General features: G+C 41.1%; 1 protein-coding gene across 7 annotated transcripts in view; it reads right to left on the bottom strand.

Moving 5' to 3' along the window:
* Positions 1 to 14,175, bottom strand: part of LOC107993946 (teneurin-a) — a 628,759-nt gene that overhangs the window by 209,349 nt on the left and 405,235 nt on the right. The window contains exon 1 of one of the 7 annotated variants that reach the window (XM_062076390.1): positions 923 to 1,855. The exons of 5 other annotated variants lie outside the window; for them this stretch is intronic. In XM_062076390.1, coding sequence (XP_061932374.1) covers positions 923 to 962 — 40 coding nt within the window. In that variant the 5' untranslated portion in view covers positions 963 to 1,855. Of the gene's footprint in view, positions 1 to 922; positions 1,856 to 14,175 lie in introns of those variants that run through there. One more of the 7 variants, XM_062076389.1, reaches the window with a different exon arrangement.

Here is a 14,175-nt window from a genome sequence, read left to right as displayed (position 1 = left end):
TTTTCTAATATTTTCGAATTCATCAGGTTCATAATCTTCCTATATGTATTACTACCATCAACAATTACCGCAACGTCTATTATGTATTCCGAGTTCATAATCGCAAGCAGCTAAAACTACGACAATCGCATTTACCGCGATACATTTGGCGTGGTGTAACTCGGCAAATTAGATGACGTCATAAGGTAATTTGAGCGGTCTCGAAGGAGCAGCTTTAATTCCGTGTAAATACGCGAAGGAACAATTTACAGCTGGAGCCAGGCCCGATGAAATTTGCGATTTGACCGATAATTCTACCAAGTTACGCGCCACCCGACATTTGCATTGTAAATCATCGATGTCGCCGACGTGGATCGCTTAAGGAGTTGGTCGACAAACTTTGTAATCGTATACAATCCTCCAGGCGGCGCTTTTTTTCGTCGAATAATTAGCGACACCGCCTATCTCCGCGCTGGTGTTTCGGTGGCGTGTCTGTTACTTCCCCGTATCACCTTTAACAGGTGAAGTTTTAGGTCAAAGTTAAAAGTGGACCTGTTGACCTGACCTCGTTTCATCGATCAGGGAACACCGATCACTTGATAATTACGAACTTGTTGATGTTGAATAGTTTTTGAAGTTGTTTGGTACAGACATTTCATTTTTCTTCTATATTAAAATGTAAATAATGAATGACGATTATTATCTTATTTATTTTTCTTATTTTTGAGGAATAAGTTGAAATTAATTTGGAAATATTATATTATAATAGAAACAATAAAATAGAAATAAAATGGAGATATTATTATTATTAATAAAATTTCCATCTAAATAAAATGATATTGCGCAGCTATTTTCCCCCTCTTATTAAATTAAATCGTTAAATTTAAAGCATGACTTAGAGGAAAAACGAGTGAACATTAACCAAACCCAAACCCTCGCTTACCAACACGATCTATGTCTTCTTGCGTATAATAGTGATGCATCGTTGCTGCTGGGTCGGCTTGCGGTAGCAATTGAATCACTCAGGCGACAGTTTATGGCCGTACGATGATCATCACGACCAATACAGCGGTCACTTTACTCTGCTATTACTCACTTCCATCTCAAACAGTCGCGAGATCGCCTATTCGCCACTTCCTGCACAGTATATAGTCCGTTTCCAAACGATATAGCTCTTTATCCGAATCCTCATAAACCGAACACTTTATCCTCCTCGAAAACCATGGATCTCTCACGAACAAATTCGAAACATAAATCCACTATACACCTGTACATAACAAAAACGCGTAAACAAGTCACACGACCATCGTCGAACGAAACGACGGTCGTTTACCTTTCACCTTTCGCCCCATAGTTCACACGGACGAATGGAGAACGAGCATAATATAATCCTCGATACTTCCTCGACGATAAATCGTCACGATCCCGCCAAGGCACGCCTTGTTCCGCGCACGACGCGCCTAATAATTTTCAACGTAGCTGTCAACTTGACAGATCTATCGAAGAGGCGGCCACTTTACCGACGGCACTATTTACGGTTACACAAGTACACACGACATAACAGAAACAGTGTATCATTCGTTCGTTACAAATCGCCGAAAACACTGCCGAGTCGCACAGCGAACGGTCGTCGCGTTTCGAACTTTAAGGTTATGAGGGAAGGCTTGGGATACTGTACACGCACGTAACACTCGGCCAGGTGGCGATCGCTCGCGTGGCCGAGCCGGCGGGACGTGTGAACGAGAGAGGGACGGAGAGAGGCGAGGAAAGGAAGTTCACCGTGGGACGTGAACCGGGAAATCGATCGGCGCGATGGAAATTTTCCCGGCGACACGACTCGATCAACAACAATCGAAATACGGGCCAAAACGACAGGTCCAACAACATTGTGGTGGAAAATGCTGGTGGTTCGTTGCGCGCGCATGCGCACCGCGTCAGTAAACGGCGGCCACGCTTCGACGGTGGTGCCACCACGGTGCTCGTTGATAGCATTCGACACGCAGCACGGCCGCTATCCCCGCGACATTTCTGCCGCTGCCTACTGCCACCTACAACCCCCCAAAATCCCCCTATCCTCCATCGTACGCGTTGCAAACGTTCACCGGCCTACAACCGCCGCCGCCGTTCCCGTCGTTGCTTCTGCCATCCGCCCCCGACCCGCCATCGGTCGCTGCGGTATCGATTGGCCCAGTTGTCCCTCGTCAGAACGCGGCACTCACACTCCGACATCCGTACCGTTCTTCGTACCTTCGTTTTCTTATTTTCCTTTGTTTCTTTTTTTTACTTCGTACCTTGATTTGGATGATTTTTGTTCAGGGAAAACGATATACCGATAAGATGAGTTTTTAGATGAAAATTCTTTTAAGTTCGAAGCAGAGAGTTTTATTTAGAAAGGAAGATTTGTATTTTTTAAGGATATTTTCAAAGCAGTGATTGTCGAATTGTTTTCTTAATTTTTTTTTTTTTTTTTACTTAGAATAATCTTAATTGGAAAAAAATTAAACACACATGTGTGAATGTTTTTGAAGAGAAATTAATTCTAAAAAATGTTTTATTTCGTTTAAAATTAAATCGTTTCCACAATTTATTACGATTACGAGGGACGTGTTTTTCGAAATAAAAGAATAGCTTTTTTTTTTTGAGCTCGAATTTCCAACTATGGGGAACGAACGATCAATTTGTCACGTGATATAAACTAATTCGAACTCGATACCTTTTGTTAAAAAGGTGTCGACGTGAAATCGGTGAAGATGGATGGATCAATTGCACGATCTGCATCCTCTCCGGACTGTGATCCTCACTTAAGGATATCTCAAACAACTTGTTCACGGAAGGACAATTACTGAACTATAGGATTCCGACTGTAGACGGTTGTTACACAGTTCGAAATGCTGCAAGAACTTTCGATCATGGCCGACAATCCACCGGGAGATATTGCATCCTACTCGAAGAAGCTACTTGGAACATTCACGCCGATACGCAGCCTCTGAAAGCCGAAGTTGCCGGGAATACGACACTTCTTCGTCTTTATCGCCGATAAAACACTCTTCTACAATTTGGTCAAACGTTTCCAACCATTGGCTTCCCTTTCGTAAATGCGCGGACTCTTCACGAATTCATGGCTGAGGATATATATATATATATATGAAGTATTTATCGAATACTTATTGAGATGGAAGTAATAGGGATGAATCTAAAATAACGTGCACCTCTTTTGGTTATCATACGAAGTATGTATTTGGCAAATAAAGATGGATATTTTTTTTTTTAGTAGTAAAGATACTAAAATAGTTCAAAGATATATATTCAAATATTTTTGTTACATGAATCTAAATGTTGATTTCGGTGGATACATTCGACGAAAGTAATAAATAAAATACATATGCAAGCATAATAATTTGGTAGAATAAAAAAAAAAGAAATAAATAAAATTAGAGAAGAGAATAATTACGTTTGAAGTTTTCTTCTGTAGCTATCGACAATTAAAAGTTCGTAGGAAAGATCCCTGAGGTCCTGCAAACCTCCTTACATGAACAAATGTAGGGCAACTCGCTGGGGAATACAGTGGTTCTCAAACTACACGTAACTTATAGAGACACATCTTATAACACGTTTCTATAATGAGTCACGCCTCACGTATTTTTACATTAATTTTTAACGGCGAAGCATTTCTAGGTTAAATCAGATTTCGAAGCTCAGAGTGTCGAATTTAAAAAAATATTCAAAAAAAAAATATCTTAATAAACAAATATTCGTATAAAAAAAATGTCATCATTTTTAGTGACATAAAATTTCTAACTTCGTGAACGCTAAAATTCTTAAATCTCGAAATTTCTTCGGAGTTCAATATTCAAATTAATTTTTAATATTTCAAGTTTCGAGGATACAAAAAAATATCTAGATTCCAAGAATATTTTTTAACGCCACGAAATTTCTAGAATTTGCAAAATCACCAAGTTTCGAAGTTTCGAGTATCATACGATATAAATATCTAGATATAAATATCTAGACTTTGGGAATATTTTTTCAATGCCACGAAATACAATACCAATACACACTTTCAACAATATTTTGCCAAACAAAATTCTTAAATCTTTCGTAATAGAAAAAAATAATTCCTCTCCACTGCAGAGATACTGAAAATTCCACTGAAGCCAGTTATAGAAGCGGTGGCAACGAGGGTGTGGGGGGCAAAGCGATCGTGACGGGGGCGAGGCAGAAAACAAGAGGGGCGCATAAGCGACAAAGGGCCGGCATTATTACGTGCCAGGGCTGTATGCATGACAATACCAAGCGAGATTCTCCCTCCTCGTCGCTTTCCACCGATCCCTCGACACGATTCTCGCGCTCTGTCCTCCGTCTTTGTCCCGTTTGGCGGCCCAAGGGTGGAGTCCCGTGGGTGCGGCCCAAGCACCGTCGCGGGACCACCGCCGCTTTCACAATGCCGCGCTAACAAGGTCAGCAATTAATGAATCGGTGGAAACGGTACGGAAGAAAAATACGTTGGCGCTGTGGGGACCGTCACGGAGCGCAGGGTGACTCGAAAATTGCGTCGAGCCTTTTCGCCAGAGAAAATGAAACTGGTTATGAAAAGAATAATATCTGGAATTTACGTGAATTTACGATGGAAATTTATATAGTTACAGATCGTTCTCTTTTTTTGATTAAATTTAATTTGATTAAATTTTTGACGATGAATTATATATGGAATTATGGCTGTAAAAAAATACGTGTCTTTTATTTCGTATGAAAGTATTGCCAACTACTTGTTGGAAGGAATATAATGCGGAAAAAATTTTTCTGAAATAAATTACACATGTAAAAAAAAAAAAGGAAGGGAGAATAATAAAGGAAAATCATAGGCATACATAGTTTCACCGGTGTATTTTTCACGTGTCGATGATTCTATGCGCGAGAGAAATCGTACACGCGTTTCAAACTTTTCTGTCTCGCGCACCCACTCTCTGCGACCGTCCTCTTTATGAAAACTCGCCACCATTCTCGTCCGACTTGCTGTAGCAACGGATGAACTATTTTCCGTGAATATTTCGGAACTATCAAAAAATATCCTTTGAGGTAAGCATCGTTGGAGAGGCCCGCCGGTGGTTTGCATTCGCCTACCGTGAAAATGGAACTCTTCAAAAATTGAGCGCAACGCGCTCCAGATTCAACCGGCTGATATTTCTATCCAGTTGCAATAAAAAATTCTCCACGTTTCTCCACGTTACAAAACAAAAAAAGGAAAAAAGGAGGAAGAAAAAAAGATAGGAGAAACAAAGAGGAAGAGAAGAGGATAATAGATACGAGCGACGAAAGAACAGAAAGAGGAAGAAGTTATAATTTAATCCACAGAAAGTTTCGACACGATTCGAAAGTCCCTTTTGATAGACAATACGAAAAAGAAAAATTAAATTGAGAAAAATTTTTTTGCAATATCGATAAAAAGAAAAAAGAGAAGTAATTGAAGGTAAATTTGAAAATACAATACTCTTGACAAGAAATGATTTGGTCGCATTTGCTGTTCCGCATTTGTTATCGATTAGCAATGATTAATGAAATTAATGAAACGTTACAAGTCAAGATCGCTAGCACGTAGAAAAGAGCACGTCTGCAACACCAGAGCGGAGGGAAATGGTTGGAAAATAACGAAGGCAAAAACTGGGGGCCATTCATCGCGCACGTACCGCGATTTTTTACCCCGGTAGCAATTCGCACTTTTATGATTTCGTTTAAATTACACGGTCCCCTGTTCGACTGGAAATATTACTTTGGAAAATTGACCGTGGGTGAAACGAAGGAGGGGAAAGAAAGGGGGATACGCGTTTTTTTTTTCCAAATCGAACGTGAAATCTTCAGATATCGTCGTAGATACATGCTTATTTATTTTATTCCACTATTAAAGAAATGATTTCAGAATTTCTTTTATCTAATTTATATAATTACCACTAATTACGAAATTGTTAACTCAAGGCCAATCTCGTTGCGAAGGATAAATAACTACCTTACATTTTTTAATATAATTTTGCACTTATTCATATCGCTCTAATTATTCCAACCTCGTCATTCCCTACTTCTCACTTTTATCGATGCATGTCAGACTATATATAATAATAATTGTCCAATGTCTATAAATTTACCTGTCTGGATATAAGTACAGCCATCGTTCTAATCGTGATTGTACAGTCAGACGCTACTTGGCTGCACTTCGACGCTGTAAAAGTGCCAGTATCATTAAGAACAATGAAGCCATTTAGGTGGTTGCGGTGACAATGAGAAACCAAGGCGCTAGCATCTGCAATGGCGGCAAGTGGCCATAGTTACCGGCATCAACCGGAAAAGGTTGGAAAAATCATGGGACGGAATGCGGATAATTCGGCGTTTAACGTTGAACACGTCCCATCCCTAATGTTTGGAACGATACACAGCGCGAAAGTAAACCACTGCAGCTACGTGGATTCCTTTTACGCGCATCAGGAGCCACTAATTACAGGGGACCGGTGAATTACGTAACTTTCACGAGGCACTACATTCTAATTTGCCCCGATCGTTAAAAGTGTCTTCGCCCTTGGTTTATGCATATTCATCGGCCAATTTTCTTCCTTTCTTTCCTTCCCTCTTTCTTCCCTCTTCCACTTTTATATATACAGTCGATAAGTATCTTTTCCTACGGTTTTGTATTATGGTTGTTGTTGCACGATTTTATTTTGACATTAATTAACATAAAGTACATTGTTGATGTATTCGAGCGAAACGCAAAGTTTATTTATCCACTTTTCATCTGAATTTTAACTTTAAGATTTTTATACGCCTTTGTCTTTATTTTATTATAACATCCAGACTCTACTAAACCCTTCGAGCATAGTTACACTCATATTCATTTACAATTCACCAAGTTCCAGTATTTCCACAGATTGAATTTCCAGAAGAATAATTTTTCCATTTTTAACAAACCGAATCGAGACACCGCTCGATTCATCCGACCAACAAACCGTCCCCTAATCATCGTTTTGTAAATTAATGGTGGGCAACATCGCGCCGCTTCGCGGTTGATCGTGGCGTCGCCGCGCGGATATAATGCACCTATGCGGCATCTCCAATTAACGCGGATGACATCGTTGCATTCCAATAGATACGAACAAACGTGGGCTAGGAGAGAGAGAGAGAGAGAGAGAGAGGGAGGGAGAGGAATAACGTTTCTCATTATTATACAACGTATAACGAGAGGGTATAATTGCCATTGTATATACGGTGTACTTCGTTATCTACGACTCACTAGTGCTAATTATCCCTCCAACTCTTGATGCTTGTTCTTTTTTCTTCTTCTTCTCAATCCTTCTTTTGACTATTTCATTTTTTTCTTTAACAGAAAGAAGGAGGAGAAGGGAGTCTAATGACAAGTATAGGTAGTGGAGGGTGAAAAGGAATAGGATTTTATGGTTTTAGCCGGGGTCGGTGTTGCAGGTTCTTGGCGGAGTTTATGACCGGTTTATTCATCGTATAACGATCCATACAGTAAATTCTAATCTTCGAAGTAGGGCGTATTGGGTTTCTATGGGTTTATGTCGTGAAGAAGGGGGAAGGTGGATGAGGGTAAATAAGGAAATAAAAAGATAATGAAAGGGAAACAGAATAAAAACAAGAGGAGGAACGGAGAAAAGAGAAATTACAAGAAATTGGTGGGAAGAAAGGAAAAGTAAAAGTGAAAGGAGACGAAAGAAAGTAACACGCGCTTGTTACTCGAAGAAAATTTCAATTTTCACTCGAGAAAGATTCAAAAAATAATCCATAATTTCTAAAATAAATGATCTCGAGAGAATTCTCTCTGAACAATCGTACGACTCGGTAATTTACGAGCCGAGAAAAACGTGTAATAGGATCCCACCTGACTTGTCAGGAACCGAATTGGTCACACGCTGCAACGGCTGCCATTCAGAAGCAAAAAAAGAAAAGGGGGGGAGGAGGATAGGAGACAGAGAAAGCGAGGCATCCCGAGCAAGCTGATTAAATCAACGAATCGAAACTTCACGGCGAGTCGCGGTCATTCAATTTCCCCTGGACTCTCGAAGGCTTTCGTCGATGCAGCGGTAACCTGCCGGGAGCGAATTGCCCGGCGAAAACTTCTCTTTGACCGTGGGCTGCACTCGGGAGGGGGGGAACGAGACGGAGGATAGCGCGAGTCGAGCGAGCGACGGAGAGGCAACGAGAGGAAAGAGAGAGGGAACAACTCGCGAGAAACTGGGATACGCCGTTTGCGTATAAGAGTGTACAGTCGGTGGAATGGATGGTGTCACGTGGTAAGTTGAAGCGTTGACCCGTGTGAAATGCGAAATTATCTTGAATTACAGAATCTCTAACGACTCGATATTTTTTTCTCAACAATTTCAAGAACTGGATAGCGAAAATTGCAACGAACGAGGTCGTAAATGAGATAACGAATAACTTCTTCGCACTTTTTTCATCAATACCTGTGAGCAACGAACAAGTAGAAACGGAAGGATGGACGAAAAGACGGCGGAGAGCGTGAACGAGAGGAAGAGGAGGGGGAGAGAGTTACGGGAGCGCATCCACCGAATCACAAATGAGTTGCAAGACTCGATTAAGCATCTTCCGGATGCATTATTAAGGGTACCGGCTAAAGGGTGGAGTGGACTGGTCTAGAGGGTTGGATACAGCGACGTCAGCCAACTGGGGGTGAGGGGTGAGCAACTAATGGGTTGTAGCCGGTGTGTGCAGCGGATTATACGTTCTCGGTCAAGTCGGTACAAGCCTAGGTACGCGTGGAAGCTCAGAAGAGGACTCGAGAGAGGGAGAGAGAGGGCAGAGGATGAATCTGACGAAAGAGCAGGAGGATAGGTCGAACTAGCTCCCTTCGAGCTTAACCTCGAGACTTTATGAACGTGGAGCCAGAGAGTTGGGACAAGATAAGGGTGAGACCTTCGTCGTGTCTTCGTATCTTCGTTGCTTGGAATAGTGGAGAGCCTTCCCTAGTAGAGTGGAGCTTTCCCACGCGACGAAAACGCGAAATCCGACCGATGCTTTTGCAGACACGCAGCTATCGTTGGCTGTGCTGCACCGAACAGCGATTAACGATAATTAGATTTGTGAAAATTTTATAACGCGAATTTTTTCCTGAACCCGTGCGCTTGTGAATAGACTTTTAAATTTCTTAAAACGTTGAAGAAACGAACGTTGGTGTTTTACCTGTTTTTGCGCTTGAAATGTTCATCGACCATTTGAAAAAAATTCATTACGGTTAAACTACGTAACAAGAACGTATATCTCGTGACGAGGTATAACTGTCCATAGGGAATTGATCAACAATCTCATAAAAATAAAGTAAACCGAATAGCGAAACGTAAATTGAAAACGATATAACGTAAAACCAATTCTTCGTCCATTTCACGTTCTCCACGAACTTGAAATAGTAAACAAACTTTTATGGAACACTTTTTATTTTTTTTTTTTTGAAATTGATATTTTATATATGGACAAATAGAAATTGGATCGGAAAATTCCCTATTCAATGGAGTTTAATTCCTTTTAAAATATTCTTTCGAGTAAAATATGATTCGAGCCTGGAAATATCCCGGGATACGCAGCAATTCAAATCTACAGCAACAGCAAGGCTCTGATAAATCCGAGTGGTGTTTTGCAAAAAAAACTTGTCAAAACTGTGCTAAAATTTGAAAGGCAAATTTCTATCGCCCGGCCATAATCGATGCGACACGCGCAACACATAACCTCGCTCAACGACATTTCACTATTTCGGTGGAATAAACTCGCCAAGATTTTTCCCACGTACTCTTCATATATACGCGATAAACTTTGCTCTCGATGATTACTAAGTTGCATTTGGATCCTACGATACGTTTACGAGATATTCAAATGGTTGGATATTTTCCAGACACGTGCTCGTATCGTACGTACGACGAGATGCTTTGTGCTCGCGACTATTCGCGCCATCTTGCGGATAAGTATCCATAACCGAGGTGACAGGATCAGTTGTGATGAGGTGGAAAGAGATGGGCTACTTCGTACGGGATTTCAATTTTTATAGCAGCTTGGAACGTTATTCGATTCTTATTCTCGCTTATAAACGTGAAAGAAGGGGTCGTTCGTCGAACAAGAAACGGCAAAGTCATGGCTAGTGATGAAATGAGTTGGTAGAAAAGGGGATGAGGGCAAGTCGACAGGCAAAGTGGATTTCGATTTCATCGCGAAATTTTTTTCAATAGCTTCGTTTATATTTGAAATCGATGTGCAAACTTCTGTGTATCTTTCTGTGGAAAATTATTACGTATTAATATTCAAAGTGTGAAACGAATAGCTCGATGACTGCTCGTTCTGATCCATATTGATTGCGAGAGCTTGTTAAAATAGAGTTTACAATATATATATATATATTCAACTCTGTGCAGCAGAATATTGATAAAAATTTGTTAACAATTTATTAACAATTACTTTATTACGCAACATATTTTTGTAAGGTATTAGTGAACTTGTAACGTTTCATTAATAACTTATCCATTGTTGCGATGTTTTTGTATAACTTTCAGTTCAAGCTACCAGCAGCTTGAATACCTAAATTCAAAGTGTGTTTGTACGGTAGACGTACGCGAAGCATGTGAAATTCACGAATTAATAATAGTTGGAGGCAACACTTAAGCGCTATTTCACAATAAAAGAAAAATATTATTTTACATTTAATACGCGCGTAGTTTTCCCATAAATAGCATCAAAAAAAAGAAAAAGAGAAAAAAAATAGAGGACGATAAACTTTCAAATTATAAATAAACGAAACGAACAAATAAACGTTATTCTACATTTGCGCGTGATTTCGAATTCGAATTACATAAATTCATTTATTTATGCATAGAGAGCATATATTACAAATAAATATAAACAAAAATTGGCACGAAATGCAAACGAAAATTTTCACCAAATCACGAATCGGATACGTAGCAAACAACAAGATTCGAGGAAAAAATCAGTTAAATCGAATATTAAGTTAAACCCGTCGACGCAATAACGGGGAATATCGCGTGAATGATTACGTGAGGGGATTACCGCGGGGCGGCGGACAGCGTTACTATCGCAGCCGACGCCGCGACCAGCAACGGCCAGCAGGTCGCCAGCAACGCCATCAACGCCACCGCCACCATGGCCAGCATCCCCATCGCGACGACCGCCGCCACCACTGGCAGCGTGACCGGCGGATAACCTCCGTTTGTAATATTATTTCAGGTATGTGTAGGTATGTACGCACGCAGGCCTATTCTAATACACCTGCGTACATGTGCATATATATATATATATATATCTATGGACGCAGAGAAACTATAGCACGTTGGCTGTCTGAAAGCGGACGAACCGTCTAATGGCGCAATCGAGCACTATGAAGGGAGATAACAGCCCGAATATCCGCGAAATACTCTCAAACGGCGTTGCTTTTATTCGTATCCGCTCGACGTAGCGGCGAACACGCTTTTACGTAGTTATCTCGGTTATTTGTCGCGTTCAAACGTACCGCGTCATTAGCGACATCTGAACGTCGCGAGGCTGCGCGCGCACCAGCGTTGTTTACATTTTCACCGGCACAGCTCGTGGCTACGTTACGGCTCGCTTGACGCACGGACCGACCATTTCCTGCACGATTCTTTAGAAATGGAACAAATTTGAGAAATTATTTCGCAACTGTGTGAACTGTGTATACTTCTTGCTAGGTATTGAATAGTAATAATTGTCTTGAATCTTAGTTTCATTAGATTAATTCCTTTAATACAATCGAGGTAAAATGATATTAATATATGTGTTAAGGAGATTTCCTAATATTGTCGGTCAGTATACACTTTTTCAATGCAATGTCTCGAATAACTCTCGTTAATTCTTAAGATTCCTTTGCTTGGATTTTTATGAATCATTTCAATCATCGTTGAATACATGTACTTGTCCAATTGGAAAGTTAAACAAATCTAGTTTAGAAATGCAAATGTGACCGTAATTTAGTACGAGATAAAGACAAAAAAAGAAATAGTAATGACGACATCGATGTTATCGGCGTGTAGTTGGCGAGAATTGCTTCGCACCCTGTCCTTTATACTCTTTAATATCGACTCGTGTTATCCATCGTCTGATCGGTCGATAACGATATTCCATCGACGGGAACACGTGCCTTGGGCGATCGAAAAAAAAAGATTGGTGTGGAGTGGGGAAGGAAAGGGAAGCGTCACGTGCGCGAGATCTTGATCGTGTCAACCTCGTTGAGGGACACGCGTTATTCGTGGTGACAGTTGCGCAGCGGAGATGGCCCTGGGATTACGCTGCCACGAGGATAAATCCTCGAATGGGGCGCGCGACTTCTGGCTGCCCGCGTCGATCCGGACACGGATGAGCGGATATGCTCGTGAAACGCGAGCTGACACGCAGATCGGCTCGATCTTGGTTCCTTGGCCACACGTGAACACGTGTGTGCGGTATTCGTTGGAAAAGATGAAAATTGTTGGCAAAGGGAAATTGGTGGGTGGATTATGACGTGATATTTCGCGTTCGAACAAACTCGTGGATTTCGAACCATGTGATGGGAACAGAATTGTGCGATTTTGATTATTTTCTTAAATTGGGTAATTAACAAACTCATATTAATTAAATATCGAGTCGTTACATTTTGAGGTTAGGATAGATAGAAATAATCTAACAACTTCTTTGAATAAAACGTAGAAGCATGATGATAATTTTATAAGATTCGCCGTGTCTGCAAACACATGTCCAACACGTGCGAACCTATCTAAATTTCCATACGTGACAGCAGGCACAATAATCGAATGGATCTCTGCGAGCAAGAAGCGGCCGCGTACGAGCGTTTAGAGACATGGACCGATATGGTGTCGAGGCAATTTGGAAGAATTTCGATCGTAGCCGTACCGAATGTGCCCACCCATATGTTATATATACGATTTAACTGGGGTTTCCCCTTTATCTCCTAGAACACGTGACTCAATGTTTTCTCCTTTCCAACGAAGAATAAATTATAATTTATAAAAAATTATCTCCATGATGGAACAAGCTGAAAAAGTGTTGGTCAACAAGCCAATTTATCTCGATTCCTTCGTATCGGATAAGAGCGATAGCGGTTCAATGGATGCATTCTCAAGGTCGCCACTCTCGAAGCAGAGCAAAAACATGGTATGCGAACGTATAGGAGGAAAGTGACATTGGACTGGTTACTCTTCGTTGACCTCATCCTTTCCGGTTTCATCCCCCTCCTGACACCTTTCGCCGGCGTATCCCCTTTGCCAGCGAACCCCCGAAGATCAATACACGCACTCCTCTCTCTCTCTCTCTCTCTCTTCTCTCTCACTCCTCTCTCACATGACTTTGTACGGATTCTTTATTCAGCATCGACTGTTTTGTATTCCAGAGGTGTTTCGGAACGCTGTTTTCTTGGTCATTTATCGCGCGTTATACTCGTCGCCATGAATATCTAATAGATTCGCCCGTTCTTTTCCTTTACGTTCCATTAGTTTTTGCATTGTTATTCATAGATTATATCAGATGGCTGTAGCTACGCGCCTCTCTCTCTCTCTCTCATCCTGTACCTGTCGTTTCGTTAAAGCGACGAGCGTCGCTTTTTTCTTTTTTCTTCTCTCTTTTTTTTTTTTTTTTACATTGATTTTATTCCCATCGAAAATAACGTGTCACTGGCACGAGATGTCCCGTGATTGAAAATATGTATATTGGATTCTCTCCTCCATGTAAACACAAATCTCTACACATTTCGTTTATCTTTCAGATAGAACCAGATAGTCGACTAAATTTTTCCCCTATTCGACCCGAAAAAAGCGTTACTTTCTTTCTTTTTTTTTTTTTTTCAAACACTCTTCCCGATTCTTACGTGTCCACCAGACACAACTACCACAGAAACAGAAGCTATACCGCTACCTATACCGTTCGTGCTGAAACAGAAGCTCGCCAACTTCCGCCAAGGAAGACTCTCCACGAGCTCTTCCTTTTACCGATCCGATCCTTTAGCAAACGTATTTTCCACGGAGCGGCGAGGGGTAGAGGAGGGAAGGCAGAATTATGGAGATAGCATTAGAAAATTTATACGACTCGAGCTGGTTGGTGGGCGCGCGGAAGAAATATGCCCGGCGGATAATCGGATTGAAGTTACTGCACATACGTAGATGCGGATCGGAA

This window comes from Apis cerana, linkage group LG6, assembly GCF_029169275.1.
Source record: "Apis cerana isolate GH-2021 linkage group LG6, AcerK_1.0, whole genome shotgun sequence".
Taxonomy (NCBI): Eukaryota; Metazoa; Arthropoda; class Insecta; order Hymenoptera; family Apidae; genus Apis; species Apis cerana.
This window is presented reverse-complemented; position numbering and strand designations above follow the sequence as displayed.